Below are 20,202 nucleotides of genomic sequence, written 5' to 3' on the forward strand. Positions count from 1 at the left end.
GTAATGTTAGGTTGTGATTTCACAATGCCAAACTCCCAGACTTTGTTATTCTCAGTTTTCTGAAAAGACAGATGTTGAAATGGTTGGAACCAGACATCTTTATCTCCATTACAGGCAGACTGACTACGTTCAGAAGCAAAAGCAAACAAGCTATGATCTTAGCTCTGCTAGAGTGTTTAATCATGTTCAGTGGCCCTTATGCCTGCAAACTTTGAAGAGCCAGGAAGCAAAGTGGAAAGAGAAAGGTTGCTTTGATTAAGTTGGATAATTTGAAAGAGAAATTGTGTTTGTATATTTCAGGTATGTTGTGCAGCAATACTTATGTGAGCCAACAGAAGAACAGAAATGATTGTATTGCTGTGCCTGTGCTCCTGTCCCTCACACAATCTGGATATTTTGCAGCCGTGTATTTATTTATCAGTGCCAGTGCTGGCTTTAGAACAGTCCTATTCTCATTTTTCAGGGACAGGGAGGGAACTGTGAGCTGCCCGGGTTCACACAGGACGTCAGTGCAAGAACAGGCAATGGAGCTCTATTCTCTTGGGCCACAGTGTTGGCACTCTGACAACTGAACCCAACTTCCTTCTCTTGGAGCCTGGACAGGACACAGAAACGTATTCATTTGGCAAAGGGGGAGGGGAACCCCTGCATCCCTTCCTTATTTTGTTTTTATTTTGGAGGGGACAGTTTCAGTTCTCATGCAGGGCAAGGGTATTAAAACCTGATGACGAGTAACCACATGTTTTTCAGCATTTCCTAAAGTTTGTAAAGGTTTTGTCTGTGAATTCCAGACAGAGCACGAAATGTCACCACACAAAAACCAATGCTTTTACCAAAGTATATAATGAATGTTAATAGTAATTCATTGTTGGACACTGTGCATCTCTATGTACTATAATTTATCTTCATATGTATATCGTATATCTGTAAAGGTAAAAGCAGCAGCATGAATAGTATATACTTAATGAAAAGGTTTCTTCCTTTTCCCTTTTTTTTTTAACCTGGTTTTATAAATATACACTAGAAAACACATCTAGAAACTTTTTATAGTTGAGAGAAAGGTCCATTGTTTTGAATGACTTCATGATCATGCTATTTATAAAACTGAATTTGTTTTCCTGAACTTTTGAAAAATGTGCCTTCCTGGTTAAGTTAATTTTATGTGTATGTAATATATTTCTGTACCAAAATAGAGTATGGTAGTAATATTTATCACACTTATCAGTGTCAGTATTTTTTCTTGCTAGTTCTGTTAAGGCAGTACTGTTGTTCTTCAGATGTTGTCTCCAAAAAAATGAGACCATAGATTCTTTGTGGGAAACCATGTATTTTTCTCATATACCAGGTGTGGATCTCTATTGCTTTTGTAGATTTAACACATTTTTATGATATAAAAATTTGCATTAATTTTCTGCATTTGAAGAAAGATGCAGAACGTTCTAAGAAATGTAATTGACTTCAGGTTTCCTATGAACCTGAGAATCCTGGTTTTCCAGCCCAAAGTATATCTTGGTAGTCCTTTGTGTTTCTTACTTCAAACCAAATTGATTGAATGCTGGCATGTGTATTTTTGTGTAATTGATTGTGCAGTGTGCTTTGTAATGAGCTGGATTTAAGTAGCAGTTGATAGTAAATGTTGGAACAGCAAAAGTGACAATGTAAAGAATTATTATTTTCCTAAGTTTGTCAGTTCCATAATGAGCTTAAAGTTCATTATATTTTTCTTTTGGAAGTGCACTGTGTGTATCACAGCAGACAGTGGAACTAAGAGGCAAAATTGATACATGCTTAATGCCTTATAGACATTTCTGTCTTGATTTTGTTATTATATATATACAATTTCTCATAAAGAAGATTTTAAGGGCATGAAATGGAGGTAGGAAAAATTTTAAGACAATTGCAAAAGAAAATAGTTTGATAATCAACACGTATTTTTTTATTCCACTATGTTTTATTAAGTACAGCTAATTCCATATTAAAGCCATATTTGTGGTATCTAGGAGAAAAGTAGATAGAAGAATTTCTGAAGAATTACACAGGGAAGGAAGGAGATTTTAGAAAATTCAAATAGTGGTGAGAGAGGAGAAGATATAAACTGAAGATGACTTTTATAATCAACATTTCCTTCTTTGTGGAAAAGAGAGGCAACTGTTTCATCACTTAAATTTAGTCCTGGTCACTGTAGGTACAGCCTAATCTTGCAGTTGCTGTAAGAGCAATTGGCTCTTCAGGAAGCTGGAAAAAACCCCACCAACCTAAGACTAGCTTGGTCATCTCAGGGAGTTTAGGTGTTTGTATTCTGGGAGAGGTTGGAAATCATTTTTCTAAATTTCGTGTACGATCCTGTTGTTACACCATAGTGAGAATATACAGGGACAGACATTGCTACTGCAGTTGGTCTCAGTTGCAGGCCATTCATAAACTGAGTAGAGTTAGGCAGTTTAAATATCAATTTCCTATAGATGTGTTTGTAGATAGACATTTTGCATCTCCTCAGGGAAGAAGATGCATTTCCTACTGAAGGATAGCAGTGATCCACCAAAGCTAAAGAGCTTTACATCTTGCACTGTTTACTATTGAGCTCAGATTAGGAAATTCTTAGAGTAACAAGGAGACACCAATGTACCTGTAGAAGTTGCATGGTTTAAGTGTTTTGAATAAGTGCATTTGTTTGCTTATACATAGATCTATCCATATCAACCTACCTACCTGAAGCCAACTTCAGCCATAACTTAATAATTTGTTAGCTATAGTGATCCCTCCCCAAAGTTATAAATTGTATCCTGGGGATTTAATATCCTGTAACAGGTACTCCTGCTTCACAGCCTACTACAATCACATACTTTGCTTTATCTGAAGGCACAGAGAAGATATCCCTATTTGAACTTCATATTTTAAATGAAGACTTGTCACCACAGAAATCACAAAAGCTGAATCTGTTTTCTAGTAGTTTTTTCCAACAGTGAAGGCTCCCTGTTATACAGTAAGCTGTTAGGAGATGTTTTTGTCAAAATTTGTGGAACTATCTGTTATGATATTAAATATCATATTTATAACTTCAATTGTTAATCACCATCAAGAGTATAACAAATTGTAAAAATAGATTTTAGGGGGAGAGGGAAAAATAGTGTCAGTCACTGGAAATTCCATAGAGTGCAAAGCAAAGGGAAGGCAGAACTACAAATGCTCTAAGTTAGACTACCAGGAGAACTTTTATAAACTTACCAAGTGTTAGTACCAGAAAACAGTCTCCAGGAGATTGCTGCACTATTGAACAAATCCACTGCAGGCATTTTACTATTAACCAATAGGAAATTAAAAGAGGGAATATGTTATAAACTAACCTAATCATTGTAGGACAACAGTCTCCTTGGAAGGAATGCACATGCAAAGCAAACTTCTTGCATTTCCTGCTTGCTGAGGGACTGAAGTTAGTGAAATGACCTGGAAAATGGTCCTACCTAGCTTATCCCACAGGGCAATACACCCAGTAAGGGACATTAGTCCCTGATGATAGGGAAGAACCTGGATATATATACAGATTCTGTTCTACCATTCTAGATACAATAGAGCAGGAATCGAAAGACCATATTTTCCTTTGGAAAGACAAGCATGTAGCTTGAATGGAAGAAACTTCTAAGTCAGCATGAGAAACATAGTACACCAGAAGTATAATTTCCCACTGTGAAGAGCATGCATTACATTCATCCTTCAATCAGAAGCAATAAATCCAAGTGGGAAACCAGCGAAGCATCAACCTTCCACAGAACCTGTTGTGCATTTTCTACAGCATTTTCATCAGTGCGTGGGATTTTTCACAGCTGCTGCTAAATGATAGTGACCAGTTAAGATGATGTGTAATTTTTGGATTTACATTGTGAGTATTCAGTGAAGTAAATGCTGTCACTTTCACACACACTTTCACACTATTACAAGTCATCCTACATATCATTAGCTTTTCATTTGGTCCAATTCAGAATACAGGGCTTGCCCAGTGTCACCAAAATAAATGTGGCCATGTAAATATGACAGTAACATTTTCTTCACAGAGAACACTCTCAGACTTTCATAATTTACAAGTCACTTCTTAAAGCTCTGAAAGAACCAAACTTTCCTGTGATATCCACTTATGTTCTGTTGGTAGTATGAAACCAGAATATAGTATCTACCCACTGGACCATAAAGATTTTTTCAGTAGGGTGCTATCCAGCCCCTTTGAAAGTTCATAATGTCCATAAATCGTTCATAACAATACTAATTTAGAGAACCTGAAGGTAGATACCACCATTACCAAGGAAATAATATATGAAGAAAGGTATCCATCTTTTTCATACATGTTAGCCTTATCCTTAAATGCAAATTACTTATTTTGATTTTCCTAGACCTTCTTCCTTGTGATCCTCCTATCAGAGATATTTGAGGCTTTTTTTTAAAGTGGAAGACAGGAAAATTTAAAGCAAATGCTAATATTCAAACTGTTTCTGATCTTTCTTGGTCATAATGCATTTTGGTCCAAATACACAATACTTTCACACCCTCACGTCGGTAGATTTGAATCATTATACTTGTGGATATAAACTAATATCAGCAATCTAAGCACCGACAAAGTAAAACAATACCTACATTCATCTAAACATATTGTGTGTTACTAAGTCATAACAAATTAGATGGTAAGAAATTATGGATTCTTACAACTACTTTCTCTCATAACATCACACTGTTCTGAGCCCTGTACTTTCTGGTAAGTAATGTCACAGAATTGGCTTCCTCACTAAATATTGGATGTTATAGTTAAGAGAAACACAAGTATGGAAAAAATCCTAACCTCACCTGGCATCACCTGGCATATTTTTTGGTCTGTCAGTCATCCTCTCTGAAACATATCTGGTGGTCCTTACCATGTTGCAATATGCAGAGTGACTGCAGTAGCCTCTATCTCTTTAGCGTCACTTCTTAAGAACAAATTCTTATTAGCATTCTGCTCCTGAACACGTCAGAAGTCATTAAATGTAGCCAAGCAACTGCATGTAGCTGTCCCTTACTCCCTATATTCAGTGTGTGGGTAGGTCTATCCATGTATCAAATTTATGCAACTGTAATATGAATCAATATTATTCTTCATGCATCATCAACAGCAATCTCATAGGCTAGCACAGCCCATGGGTTAGAATAAATTAGTGATAACTTCCCTGATGAGATGAAATCAAGGTGGATTTCTAGAATTCTGGAAGAACATTATTTTCTAATGGTTAAGGGATATGTTTTCTTCTGCATTGAAAACATAGAGATATGGAGGTGAGAGAATGTGCTGTGATAATTTTGGAGGGCAGTAATAAATTTATTATTAAAATTTTGTTCAGGAAGAAATTTTATGCTTTATTGTAATTACTGGTGGTTATACAAGGAACCATCCACTGTATTTATGAACTGTGAAAAGTGGGATCAGGTTTTCTAGAACTCCATATACAATGACTGTTGAATCAGCTTAATTATGAGGGAGGCCCATCTGAGAGAGAAGGCACACCACAGAACAAAAGGGATCAATTTTTTTCATCTACTATTTGAATTTCATCCTTTCTTCTTTCATCTGTTTTCATCTTATGGAAGCGATTATAAGTGCTAATGAGACATTTGATCTTGCTCCAGGCAGTCATTTTCTGGTTAACACAACAGAGGTATCAAGCATCTATTTTGGTATTATAGGAAGTCAGCAGGCTGGGGGTCACATATTCTTTTCTCTTATACCTACCTAGTTGCACCAATCCTTTTTCTGGTACCTGAAATACTTATTACACTATTTTATTTTTCTGTCAGCACATCTTATATGAACTCCTTGTCACTAATTTATGTCAGGAAAAAATATGATTCTTACAGGTGTTTCCATTTTAGAAGCCAGTCAGAAGTATTTGATTTTTTTTTCTTTTGGGAGCTAATTCTAGTCAAGTCGAAAACTACAGACGTGTAGTTTAGTTCAAGAAACAAGGGGTGACTGATGAGCAGAAGTAGCATTTGAACCTGGGACCCAGTGAGTACAGTTCAATAAATTGGGGGATCATTCTAAAGAGAACAATACTGTTTGAAAACATGATTTCTTTCATGTTGACTTAATTCTTCAGAAACTATAACCAAACCTGGCAGTTCTGAGCCATTCATTTCATCAGTCTTATTTATCAAAAGAAAGTCAGAGAATGCTTTTGGGCCTGTGTTTCTCAAGTGCTGATAATTATGGGTACAGACAGTGCTGCTTGTGTTACATAGTACACCCAGTGGAACTGGGAATACTACTGAAATATAAGGGAAGCACCTTTGAGAAGACCCAAGGTATGTGTACCAGGAAAACCCCAAATATTTCATCCATTAGTATGAATTTTGTTTTTGAGGAAATAACCCCTGTTAATCACCACTGCTCTTTCATTATGGTACAATCAGTTTATCGTTGCTAACTTGAATGTGGAGCTCTTCTAGTGCCTACTTTCCATAAATTAAAGTTGGTGGCAATTAGCCATTTATAGGAGACAGACTTGTGATATCTTTTCAAGAAATAAACACATGAGAACAGTGAGGCTAATTAGTGGAAATACTTTCCTATAATCCACCTGTTCTAGGTAATACCAATAACTTTTACAAACACTCTTGGTCTGAGACTGAGAGCAAATGCTGCTAAGTATGTCTGTATATACATAGTCTGGTGGTCAATGAAATGTGCTCCTAAGTCTTATTACTAAGCAGAATAGTATTTGAACATGCCTATTCAGTAGGCAAAAATAAGTTCACACCTCATACTGGAGAAAAACTCTGGGCTTAACTTCACAAGTAGTTTTTACTAGAACACTCAGAGCATTCAAAAATTAGGAAAAAACCCTCAGGGCTTTGTTTTTGATATGTGGAAAAAGGAGAATAGGCCTAGAGAGAAAAAAAAAAAAATCTCTTAACTAAGTCTTTAAAAGCTGGTGGTTTACCCAGAATTTTCCAGGATTCCTTTTCCCCAAGTCTTTCATTTTAGAAATCACCAGATATTGGTCAAGTCTTTATTTGGGAGCACCTTTTTAAGCACCGGATTTTTAAAAACCTGATTTTAATTCTGTGACTGAACATTGTTGTTTAATTGGATGACTGTGATCTTTAAAATCAGGCTTCCAATGTAACAAATTATAAGCATGAATTTTCCACATGTAATGAACCATTATAGTTACTTGATGAGCATTTTGAGTTTCAAAATTTCAAAGAAACTTCAGATTGAAAAAATTAATTCTGATGTAAAGACATTTTGAAAATCTTTCAAACTTTTCAAAGATCTCTAATGTTATTATTATTTCATTAAATATGTCTGCTAGCAAACATAATATTCCTGGAATAGAAAGACAAAACAAATGTAAAGAAAATCAAAGCATGTTAGTAAAGCTGAAATGAAAATGTTCAGAAATCCTGGTTTTCTGATTATCATGCAGGAGCATGTAAAACTGAGGACTAGAATGTAGAGCCACTTAGTGTATTCTTATTATACTTTACTATTATGTAGTCCTACTCAAATTAGTAAATACACATGCATACATAATGTTAGCTCCAGTAAAACACATCAATCCTACAAAAAACTTATGCCTTTAGGTAACAATTAGATTAATTAATTTTACTCAGAATGTGACTCCTAAACACAGTTATTGAAAATTACTTTCAGGATCTTGACTCACATGAGCAAATCATTAGGTTTTAAAGTGTTTTTTGAATATGTTAGATTTTGTTAAGTCTGCTTAGAAGAGTGTTAGGGAGGAGAAGATACATATTTTTTAAACTGGACAAGTTTCTCACACATGCTGTCATATTTAGAATACTGTTTCCTGACATAGCACTTTTTTCCTCCTTCAGAATGACTACACATTTCAGTAGTCTTCAAATTCATGGGCACATGTCAGCTTCACCAGCTGCTCATTAGTTTGTGTATTTTAAAGAAGGTAGGCAAATGCGGAAAGCTTGCTTCTTATCGAGTGAATCAAGCGTGCAGTGTGAAGGTAATAATGAGGGAGGAAGCATAATGGGTTAAGAGGAGAGAACTCCCACACTTAGTTCCTTCCTGTTACATGAGCTCCTTCATGAGAGTGTGATCCTTGTAATGTACACATTTATAGCACAGTGTTTCTTATTTTAAAAGAGCTGTGATTCATTGTATGGAGGTGGAGAGAACTGAAAAGCTTTTGCACATTAACAATTTTAGATTAAGAAAAAACCCCTTTTTTTCCTTGCCTTTGCATTTTTGGTGGAACTTTGTGAGACAGAGTATTTAAACATGGTGGTTAATTTTATATCACATTTGATCCTGCCACCAGTTACTTTCTACTTCTGCAGGCTGCTTACTCTGTCACCGAGTATTAGATGTATTACCCACAGACCAGTAATTACATTTGACACATAATTATTATGGTTTTGATGACAAGAAGGCCTTTTCTTTTCCTGCTTTCATAACATATACTCCTGAAAGTGCTGGCTGGCTGAATACAGTTAGTTTAAAAGCACTTGGATTTAAATTGAACCCTGGGACAAAGAAAGAAATGAAAAGAAAGAGCGAGCACATTTGAAAACTCCACAGATGATCTCACACAGTCGATTTTGAAAAGGAAAGAAAGCCTTTAAGTGTTGTTAATGCAAAAGCAGAAAGAGCTGCCGGGCTGCAGCCATGCCAGATCCCCAACAGGAAAGGAGTGCTTTTAAAGTTAATAAACTGAAGGTTTGGAAAAAACGGAGGCTCCTGGCAAGGCCACATAAACTACACAAATGAGTTTCTAATCTTGCCACATGGGCATTTTTCCAGCTCTGCACTCTGAGTCACCCCCAGCTGCAGGCCTGGATGAGCAGTTTAATAATCCTTAGCCTTTTTTTTTTTTTTTAAATGATCAGCACCAGAGTATCATGTTTCTGGAGCCTGGAGGCTGTGTGGTATTCAAATAGGGTGAGTTCTTGAAATTCCTCCAAACCTACCTGCAGCTGCCTCTGCCTCTCTGCTGAGGTTAGAAAAGCTGGACTTGAAAACTTTTTAATTTGCCTTCATCTTCTTCCTCCCTCATCTCCTCTTGATTTCTCACAGTGTGCATGGGGCAAAGACAGGCTGGGAGGATGCAAAGCGTTCTTCCTGTCTTTTTAAAAAGAAATAAAAGTTAACAAGGCATGGATAGGGTAATGTCTATGCTAGGAATCCTTCTCTGGGAATTGAGCAGTTGTGGAGGAAACCTGAGCAGAAAAAAATGACCTGACTTCCTCCTTGGACCCAAGAGCTGAGCATCAGCATCAGGGAAACTTGATGTAAAGGGTATCCCTCCTACTGATGTGAGCTCTTCAATCAGTGCCAAGACAATAATAATCAAATTAACGCACTATAAAGTGGCCCTAATTTTAGCCTGGTTTGTTATTGTAAGAGTTCATAGGAAGGGGTACAGGGAGAGGTGAAGGCTGCTACAGATGACTAATGCTGCATTTCAGCCTCCTAAGCTATATTTAGTGATGTGGGATATAAACATAAGCTTTCAGTACATTTTTTCCTATTTGGCTTCTGTTTCCTTTCTTTGGTTCCCACTCCTAAAGACAGCTGCTGATAGACAGGTATTTATTGCTGGTGCTGTGTGGAAGGCACACCCAGCTCCCCCAGGGCCGATCCCAGTGTTTTGTGGCTGTCTGAACCATTCCCGTGTTTGGCCACAGCCCCAACCTGAGCAGGTTGTACTGAGCCCCATGGGCAGCCCCCATCCCGGGCTGTGCCTTGCTGGGAGCAGTGGGGAAGCTCTGCCCCAGGACTGGGCCAACCACCAACACTCCCCAGGATTCAGGGACTGAACTACCACCACCCTGAGCCTGTAGCCTGTTCAGTGTCACCAGGGTGTCATGGTTGCTCCTCTTCGTCTGTTTTGGCCATTGGATTTGCTTGGGAGCCAAGTTTGAGTTCTTTACCTGCTTGAGGTGGGTTTCATGTACCTCTGTGGCATTCTGTAAATCCTGAATTCTTTTTCTGCAGTGAGTCCACACATATATGTTAAACTGCAGTTCTCTGGGGCTGTCAGAATTGCAGACCAGCCTGAGGCATGGCAGTGTGATAAAGTTTTCAGGCCCTGTTTAGTTAAGGCTGAAAATCTGGGACCCAGCCAATCTATACCACTCAGGGCTCTTTTCACAGTCCAAAATGATTTGGCTTAAACATTTCCAACTGTGATGAGGTCTCATTTCAGTGATTATACAGTCATTCACTTTTCCACATCAACATCAAAGTCATTAACAACTGAGTATTATTGCATTGGCTGGAATTCAGTTAAAGACTAGAGGGATGTTGCTCTTTATTAAGATAAATCATTGCCTTGGTTATGTCACCCATGAAATAATCAATTTACTGTGTTGGTTAATTTCCTCCCTCTTTGATCTGTGAATTAAATTCAGCAGATCATTGTTCCACACAACTGCAGTGGAAAGGATGCTTTAAAATAAATGCACCACATTTTCTAATGGTACACGTCTGTTAACTGTGTAAAACAAGACTGCACGTGGCCTGATCTATTTCAACAGTTTCCTTTGAAAGCTTCAGGGAAAAATGAACCAGTAGCAACAATTTGGGTGATACTCCCTCAAAATTCCTGAGGAATGAACCAGAAGAAAGAGAAAAGCTAGCAGAACTGATTCTGAGGCCTTCAGAGGAGTTAGGCTAATTGCCAGAGCAAATGCAAATATTTCTATCAAAGTGGAAGGCTATTTCTTGATAGCCTTCATGAGCCTTACTTACTGAGTTGCTTACCGTAAGGATTTTTTTTTCAAAAATCCTACTCATAACAAGCTGAATATTCTGAAAAAAATAAAACTGCACTGATACTGAGTGTTATTCTAATCTCCTTTTACACTGAACTACACATTCTGAAATTAAACTACATGTATAAATAAGTCCACGTTGACTGTGGCAATCACTATGCCTATCAATGAGAAACTGATGATGAGAAACTAAAACCCAAACCTTACTCTTCGTTTTACAGAATTTCACAGCAGTGTGGGTATTCAAGTCTCACTTTTCCAATATTCGACTCTGGCTTTCCACAGATTAAATAGTCCTAATTAAAATCAACACAGACTTCCTCAGTATTTCTCTAATGTAAATTCAACTCCATGCCTCTTCTAAAACTTGAGCTCTTCTCATGTGCATGTCCTTTAAACTCAAGACCATGATCCATCATGAGCTTTGAAAAATAGGAACAGCATGTGATGTGGTTTTAAGAAATTGAGATCAGATTATGTTGTAAAATGTGCCTGATATTCTCCTAATGATAGTATTGCTGTGCTGGGCTGGCCAAGGCTAGATACACCTCCTTGGCCAAGTCCACTGTTGCATTTCCCAAACTATTTTGCAACAGTGCCACATCTCCAGTGTTGGGCATATAAACCCCTCATGTCGCAAAAGCTGCTTAATCTTTGAAGGAAGACAGTGTAAAAATTGGATGAATTGTTGTGTTATTGCCCAATCTCTCATAATTGCACTGCTGGGGTTACTGTAAAATGGTCAGCATCTAATTTTGTTAGACTTTGAGGTAAATGGCATGTAGGTTTCTGATTGTTGAACCAAGATACAGAATTTCTCCCAAATTTTTACATCTTAAACCTATATTTATATAATCTTCAAGATTCTAGAACAGGTATTGGTGACAAGAAATGCTATTATTTTGGAAAGAAAATTCATATGAAAATACTATTGCTAAAATAGTTGAACTAAAATTTCTGACTGAACTAAAAAGAAATCACTTTATTTGCTAACTCAAATTCCCATTACATGAGTAAAATATTTTCACTAATTCTCAGGTCAAAGTTACAAATTAGAGCAGTGGATTAAGAAGATATAATACTGTTTCATTATAAGAATAACACCCCCACTTCACTTAAAAACTAATGAAAGTTGACTGAAGATTGCTTTCTGGAGCAATTACTTAGAGTGTTTCTCCTCACATTTAACAAAAATTGTGTCTGATTTCATGAAAGAAAAACAATTTGCATTAACAAATTACTTCAGTGCATTTGAAAGTCATCTTCATGAAAAAAATATACCCCAGCTGAGTAGGCAGGAGAATGAACATTGATGGAAGTTCTAAGTTAGAACTATGTAGAAATTCATGGTAAATCATTCAGGATATTCAGAAGATGTGAGGAAGCTTAGTATTGAACAGTTAATTGCAACTGCAGTGAACCTGATTAATGCACATAACAATCCTATGTTGCTTATGAACCTTCTCACTTAACAATCAAATTACCATTTTCTAATTAATTGCATTTGTTAATTTCTCCTTGTCAATTGTTTCATATTCATGGTCCTTTTGCCAGTTAGTTTCCATTTCTAAATGACTCATTCTAAGAGCAAAAAGTGAAAACATTGCTATTCCTCAAGCGTGATTTCTTATTTTGTTGACAAGAATGCATAGTAACTGCAAGTTTCTTCAAGCTGTTGTGGAATATTTATTTTTTAGTTGCCATGAGGTCATGCACTTGGAGTTTTTAGATGACAGAAACTCCTGGTGGAGTTTTGAACACATTTAGCTTTTGTAATTCTGCTTCAGGCAGTAGTAGGCAAGTCAAACAATCACTGATTGACTTTTATTAACAGATCTGTAAGGCTGATAGGCTCAGGCATGCAACCTATAGACAGATTCTTGAAATACAGCCGAGACAGGAATCTTAGAGAAATTCGAAAATAGGAGGTAATACTCTCCTTGCAAACTAATTTTTTTCCTTAGATAATATTCTTTACTTTATAAGATATTATTCTTTCTCTGCTTTTGATTTGAGAAGTTCAGTAATAAATATGAGTATTAAAAAACCCCAAATTACCTATCATAGGCTTAATTTCAAGCCTATGCTATCTTACATGAAAATAAAAAAAAAATATTTTTTTCCACTAAGGTAACTGAAGAATTAAAGTTGAAGTGTTAAGTGATGTAAAATGAATGTAATGGTTTCTTTGGCATAAACTAGTTAGAAGCTCTGAAGAAGATGTTGCACAGTGAGACTCCTGATCTGTCCTTGGATTATCCCCTTGCTCTGAGGTAAACTGTAGCCCAGCTATACTTGTCATGCATTTCTTTCCTTAGTGAGCAACTCCATTCAGCTCAATAAAGGGTTGAGAGGAAAGGGCCAGAGTTGCCCCTTTTTCTAGGCTAGCCACCTGTACAAGGTGGCTAGAAACACAGAAACACAACCCGGCTGTAGAACACATTCTCCCATCCCATGCTGGTTTTCATAGCTATTGCACATATACCATGATCTCTCTTGAAGGATTAGGGCTGTACATGCCAGTTCCTGATTGCATAAACCATAAATTATGTGATATCATAGATTTTGATGCCTGTGGGATCTCAAATTTTTGTTTTAAAAGTTTGTTTTTAGTTTATTTAATACAAGGAATTTATTTAATTACTAGAGCTGTAAATCAAATTAATTTCTCCTATGAGCATGTAGCTATCATTATATATTCTAAGAAAAAAAAATGTAATTAGTGATTTAAAGTTTATGTCTTTTTTATTTTTCATTTTTCTGTCAAAAAGCATCAGTCATACTGTTTGGTCCTGCAAGCTTTCCATGTATGAGTCCCCAAACTGAAGCAGTAGTTCTACAGTTTTGAAGGGCTTATAGAGAAAGCCTCAGGACCTCTAAATGCATTTACAAACTTGACACCAAACACATTAGTTGAATCAATGTCAATGAAAATGCTAAACATTCTTCTTAAAAACAGAGGTACAGCAGGGTCTGATTAGCCTAGTCTGTGTTCTCTGAACCAAAAAATGCTCATGGTGGGTGCTTCTTGCCATTTCCATGTAATTAAACTTTTGAGTAGTATTCCTTGGCATTGGAGCATTACCGTTAAAGGTCCACAGTGGAGTACCAGAAAAAAGAAAACCAGACAAATTTATCTAAGCATTTTCATTAATTGTTAAGATGACCTTGCCAATGAGAGGTAAAGACTTGAGTTCTGTCCTTAACTGAATCAGAATGGAAACTGCACAGATATGAAAGCCCTCAAATTTATAGGTATTTAAGCCTCCATCTCTTTTAAAACCAAAAGCTGAAACTAGATCAGACTTAATTGCTGACATTTTAAAATTTATTAATATTAATATTAACATTTTAGTTGTCAAAAGAAGGTATCTAGTGTGGCATACACTAGAGCTCATACAGTTTGATATTTGACTGCACCAGCATGTATTATGCTGGGAGCTCTGGGTACAGCAGGGATCCTCCACATCACTGAAATTATCTCTGAAACATACAGGTAAAATCTGTTATACTAATTTTTGTTTTAATTAAGCCAACTGTGTCATTTCCTAAAGTGCACTATATAAAGATCTTCTAACATGCAGTGAAAATGTATAGGTATCCAGTTATTTGTGAATAATATATCATACACCGTATTTACTACTGAAGAGTTTAATCAATTTTAATAGGCAACTTTTAATTCTGCCATGCTTTTGTGTTGATACAGGCTACAACTTCCAGCAACATTCTTCTATACTCTCACTAAACACAGATCAATTTCAGCATATCCTTTTAAGAAGTTTGACATATAATATGCTAAGTATATTAAAAATGTGCCAAGTATGTTACTCCCACTGCCAGTTTCAATACTAGTAAATTATCCTGTTTTGCAAGCCATTGCCTGTTGCTATTCAGAGACCGTGTGATTAAACCTCTAGCTTTCATTCGTTCTAGGCTCTGGAGCCTACTGATGGCAGCTCTGGGAAACAGCCTTTTGGCTGAGGGCTGTCCCTGTCATTTTCTGAATGTTCTGCACAAGGGATGGTTCTTGGGGTTGCTATCAGTATGCTCCAGGGTAAATGCCCCTTTCTGTGGGATGCTTCTGGGGGGCTGTTATCATTAGGCTGCATTGTTAACACCGCAAACCCACTGCAAAGCTTTCCTCTGTAGCTGTTATCAGTAGGTTTCAGAGTTAACATACCATCACCCAAGAAGGCTGTTTACTGGAATGGCTGTTTTGTAAGTTTCCAGAGTGAAAACAATGCCCCAAAAGTCTGGAGGAGCTGCTATCAGCAGGCTCCAAAGAATCATCTAAACAAAACTTAATTGATACCTTTGCACTGATACAGGACACAGGAGAAAGCAGGAGGAAAGAGAAAGTGGATGCAGAAGATTCAGGTGAATGTCACCAAGAACACAAGAACTGGTTAAGCCTTATCAACTAATGCTGGCATTTCTAATATAATCCAATAAGAAGCACGATTAGCCAGCTGCACCAGTATTGTATTAACTCTTGCCAGCCTTCTCAATATCTGCTTTACCCACTGTAAGAGAGCAAGTTCATTTATTACTATGTACAATTTTGTTAGTGTATCAAAGACTGCAAGCATTAATGAAATCTTCTGATTATATTGCATGAGTACTTGACCAGTGGGAGAAAATGCTATCTGTGTGTGCCTTTGAAGTTTAAGTGTCCTTCACTATACAAATCAGTTTGTGTTAAAGGACTCTTATCTCTTCTAAACTGGTTTGCCACTCCATTGTTTTACCTCACCCACACCATCCCCATTCAAATCACAGTTTATATGCTTCAGAATGTATTTCCTAACTGGTGCTATATTAACCAGGACCCATGTAGCACAGCAATGAAAGAAAAGCCATAAGGATCTCAAACCATAAAAACTTGGGAGACTGAAAACCTTAAGGGGTCACTAAACAAAGCATGGGTAATGACTGGTATAATTGACAAAGAGTCACAAAATCTGGGGACAAGAAAAACCTGGCAGGAGCACTCATAATGCAGGCATAAACATTCACACACTACTGGCAAAATCAGAATAATGAAACTTAACTCTGTCTAACCCTCCCAGGGAAACCTGGAAAAGTTCATGTGTTCCTGAAGCATCAACACTGAAAATCCTGGTGACCGTGAACTCCCAAAGCAGCCTTAAGAAGTGGGCATTAAAGGGAGAAACCTGCTTGAAAACATCAGTAGCATCTGAGGAATGATGCAAACACTGGGAGCCCTCAAATGGAAAGGTCAGAACAACTGAGATTATTGACAGCTTTCCTCGCTCTCTCTCTCCCCGCTAATAGTAAGATCGTAGCACAGAGATCTCGGAAAAGCATCAAAAGATAGAAAGCACAAGCTGGGAATTGGACTCTATCAATTCCCCAGCTCACTTCAGGGGATCTCCTATTGTAAATGCCTGCAGGCACAGTAAGTGGCAGTTCCAGCTAACTCACAACATTTATTCACCCCCAAAGAAAGCCATTTTTACACTGTTGCTTAAATAATATTAGAAGCTCAATGGTTGAGCCTGGAAAGAAGCTAAGCCACATCAGCTGTTTACTCACTCCTTTCCCCCCAGAGCAGGAGTGAATGGAAGGGCCAAAGTAAGAAAAATGCGAAGTTTGAGGCAAAGGCTGTCTAACTCTCCTGGTTCTTGGGGAGGTTGCATTTCCCCTCTGGCTAAGTGATGACGTCAAAAGGATTCTCCCCTGGTGTCTAGGGAACAGGGTGGGAATTGGAGTGGGCAGCTCTCAAAGATGCTTCAAGGAAGAAGCCTCTCTCAGCTCTGTGGTCAGCAGTTCAGTCAGACTCAACCCATTTGAAAAAAGCCCTGTGCCCAGGCAGGTCTTTGTGAGGACAAGCTGGGGCTGCCCCACACTGGACTGAGGCAGTTCTGTGGCAGCCCCATGCCCAGCCCCAGCGGAGCCCCACAGGCAATACGGCAGCGCTGCAGCACAAACACCTTAAAGGTATCAACATCATAATGAACCTCACTCATCACTGGCTGAGAATGGCCCTTTGAGATGTCACCCAGTGATGGACGTCAGGGATGGATCCACCTAGCAACGGATTATGATGTCACTGAGGAGCTGGCATTCCTCCCTGCATCTCACCCAGGCACTGCCACACTCCAGCTGAGCAGGTTCGCGTGTACACGCGCTGGAGGCTACCTCCCTGCCAGGCCAGCGCTGCGCTTCTACGCTGCTGCTGGCCAGGCCAACAATTACTCCCTGAGGGCACAGCAGGGCATTTTTGCTGCATCTTTGCTTCTAACTTGCTGCTTCTCCCCCATTTCTCCTTCTCCTCCATCTGCTACTTCTTGCTCTTCACTTTCCTTCACTTTCTTTCATGATGTTAGTTTCACTTTCTTCCTGCTGTGCTCTGTACCAGGGCTGTGTCAGGGAAGCCCCTTGGTAGCTCTCCTGTTTTTCCTGTACTTTCTCTAGCCAGCAGCATGGAGGGACCCTGGGTAGGCACCTGGAGACCTCATCCCCGACGGGGCCCAATCCTTGCAGAGTTCAGCACCCCGGGTCCCAAGTACTGGCTGCCTGGGACAATAGGTAAACCAACTATCGCAGGGAGGCAGTGGCAGTGGAAGGCACAGCACACCGCTTGCTTCCACTTAGAAACTTCTTTTCACTGCACAGTTGCAGGCACGTGTCCTTTCACAGGCTTTTCTTCCCAGGTCACACGGCTCATGATCCCACCAAATACAGAGCCCCTGCATACACATTTCGAGGGTCCAAAGGTCCCGCCACAGACAGCTGCTCACCGGGTCCTCGGTACCTCATCCATTCATCCATCACCAAGATTGGGAAGCATGTGGCTCCATCACCACTTGTGACGTCCCGTCCCAAGACCAAGATTGCGGTCACCCCTGGACCCAGTGAGTAGCATTGCTGCAGCCCTTCTTCCAGGCCAGATGAGCACGCCTTACTCTTGTCCTGGGCCACTGGGGCACAAAACCCTCTGCTCATGCCTTGAATGGGGGCTTTGAGAGTTCCGGACAGAAAAGAAACAGGGCTGAGCACTGCCTCCTGACCTCTCCTCTTTGGCTTGCGGTGAGGTCCCCAGCTTCACTTCTTCTCTCGCCTCCTTCTCCGTCCCAGGTGACTATACCACAGAACATGCTAACAGACACATCTACTATACGGCACCGGTGCAGAGCATGGTGTTCCGGCCCAAGGACTTAAAACCTTTCCAAACACCAGGTACGGGAACGTGGGCAAACAGACACTTACAGCCTCCATGTCCTCCTGTGAAGGTCTGCAGCTTCTTCAACAGGCCTAGCAAAAAGCCTAGGCAGCAGGACACAGTGTGCGCTCAGCAAGCTTCTTGCTGTCCCAGAGCACCAACTTCTCCCCTCTCACAGAAGAGCCGGCAGCTCTGGCTTCAGACAGCCGACGCATACCACGTGCAACAGAAGCCAGAAGCACTGGGATGAGGGGCAGGATACCCCTCCTGCTCCTCACAGCCGGCTTGGCAGGCTGACTCTCTCACACCCAGGCATTGCATCCTTTCCCACGGGACTCACCTATGTTCTCTTCCTATTCCCTGTCCAGGTCCCGGCACCTACACCCTGCCCAGGATTCTGGGACCCAACACAATCTGTACCCATGCCAACCCATGCTACTCCATGGTAGGGAAGAGTCAATACATGAGTGCTTTTAGAGACCTGGCAAAGGTGAGCCGTACTTCTCTGTTCTCTCACAGCAGCAGCAGAAGCTCAGCTGCTCTTCTCAGGGCAGAAGGACCCCAGCGTCTGCCGTATCCCCACATAACACACTCTTCCTTGTGCCTGCAGCAAAGCCCAAGAAGTCACAGGGCCTCTGGCTCCCTGCTATTGCCAGCAACACTGACACCTGCAGTTCCTCACTTTTCAACATTAGCAGTTTTGGTGTGGTACAGCTCATTGGCACTAATGACACTGATCTCCCTCTGGGAAATCTACCTGTCTTCCCAAGGAGCTCTCCTTCCCAAGGCTCCACACCTCCCACACTGCTCCTCTGGTCAGCCACCTAAAGCAGCACAGTACTCATGGGCACCCAGCAAGAATCCACACTGCCTCTTGTACTCACCAACCTCATTGCTTCTCTTGCAGACGCCAGGTCCTGCGGCATTTGGCAGGGTGGAAATGGACATCTACAAAACAAGGGCTCCCAAGTACACAATGGGACTAAAAACCAAACTTATTGGCAAGGGTATGTTTCCAGGTCCAGCAGACTACAGCCTGGGAAAGGTAAGGCAGCCCACCCATCAACGTGTTATGCTGGACAGCCTTCACTTGAGGACAGCTCTGGAGAACGAGGCACCGTCTTTACTTTTTTTCTTCCCTTTCCAGCTGTCGCTGACCAAGGCTCAGGAACCTGCTTACACTTTTGGACTCCAACATTCTGTCTACAAAGCCTCTTTAATACCTGAAACACATCTTGAATAAACACAGATACCTGCAGAGATCTTTTTCTGTTCCTCCTCTGCGGCAGGGTGGGGTTAGGTGTGCATGGGTGTGGACCATTGGCTCTCACTGTCTCACGCCTTTGCCTCAGCTAAGCATGGCAAGGTGAGCATGAGGGGAGAGCAGCGAAGTAACAGCGTGAGCCAGGCTGACATCTCCAAAAGCACCATTTCACCTAACCAGAGCAAAACGCTGTGAAAGCATTCCAGCCCTGCCTTGCACGCTCACACCCCATGGCCCATGCTGGCCCCCAAGGACACAGCCCATTTTAGCATCCCCCTTTTCTGTGCACACAGGTGGCATTTGCCCAGGGTGTGCCCAGAAACACAGCTGCCCTGCATCATCTCTTGCCACAGGCAGGGGCTCATTTCCACAGGCAAGTCTCCAGACCACTGACAGTTAAAGAGAAAGAACCATATTCCCAGGCTGAAAATGCAATCATCACAGGATACTGCAACAGCCCAGGAGGAAAGGGACCTTGGAAGGTGACTTCGCCCAGCTCTTGTGTGGGAAAGGCAGCCTGGAGGAGACTAGCCAGCACCCAGCCAACCACAAACTTGATTGCCTCCAGTGATGGGATTCTGCTGTGCCTCTGGGGAGGCTGTTTCTCCCCTCTGGTTAAGTGGTGATGCCAAAAGGATTCATCCCTGATTGCAAGGGAACCGGGTAGGAGTTGGTGTGAGCAGCTCTCACAGACTCTCCAAGGCAGGAGATTGTCTCAGCTCTGTGGCCAGCAATGCAGTCTACTCAGGCTGTTATAAATATACAGATAAAATAATTGATTTAATCATAAAAAAGTAAAAAGTGTTTGTTATGATTACAAGTAGAAAATCGTGATGTATAAGGTACAGGAATATTAGGAGCGCTGTATTTAAAGGGTGCAACCAGAGAAACCTTACCAAGAAGTTACCAGATGTCTTATGCCTTGTTCAAGAAGCTATGGAGACTGTCATGCACACCAGTTAGTCTGCTTGGAAAC

At 40.2% G+C, this 20,202-nt stretch overlaps 1 protein-coding gene across 1 annotated transcript; it reads left to right on the forward strand.

The window, feature by feature from the left end:
- Positions 1-16,860: 16,860 nt before the first annotated feature.
- Positions 16,861-19,219, forward strand: LOC103620827 (outer dense fiber protein 3). Its single transcript, XM_008639555.2, has 6 exons — positions 16,861-17,328; positions 17,454-17,654; positions 17,878-17,979; positions 18,331-18,452; positions 18,870-19,007; positions 19,110-19,219. Exons 1-6 carry the CDS (start codon positions 17,223-17,225, stop codon positions 19,203-19,205), a joined length of 765 nt encoding a protein of 254 aa, XP_008637777.1. The 5' UTR covers positions 16,861-17,222; the 3' UTR covers positions 19,206-19,219.
- Positions 19,220-20,202: the final 983 nt, after the last annotated feature.

The sequence above is a fragment of the Corvus brachyrhynchos genome, unplaced genomic scaffold, assembly GCF_000691975.1.
Source record: "Corvus brachyrhynchos isolate BGI_N302 unplaced genomic scaffold, ASM69197v1 scaffold115, whole genome shotgun sequence".
Classification (NCBI taxonomy): domain Eukaryota; kingdom Metazoa; phylum Chordata; class Aves; order Passeriformes; family Corvidae; genus Corvus; species Corvus brachyrhynchos.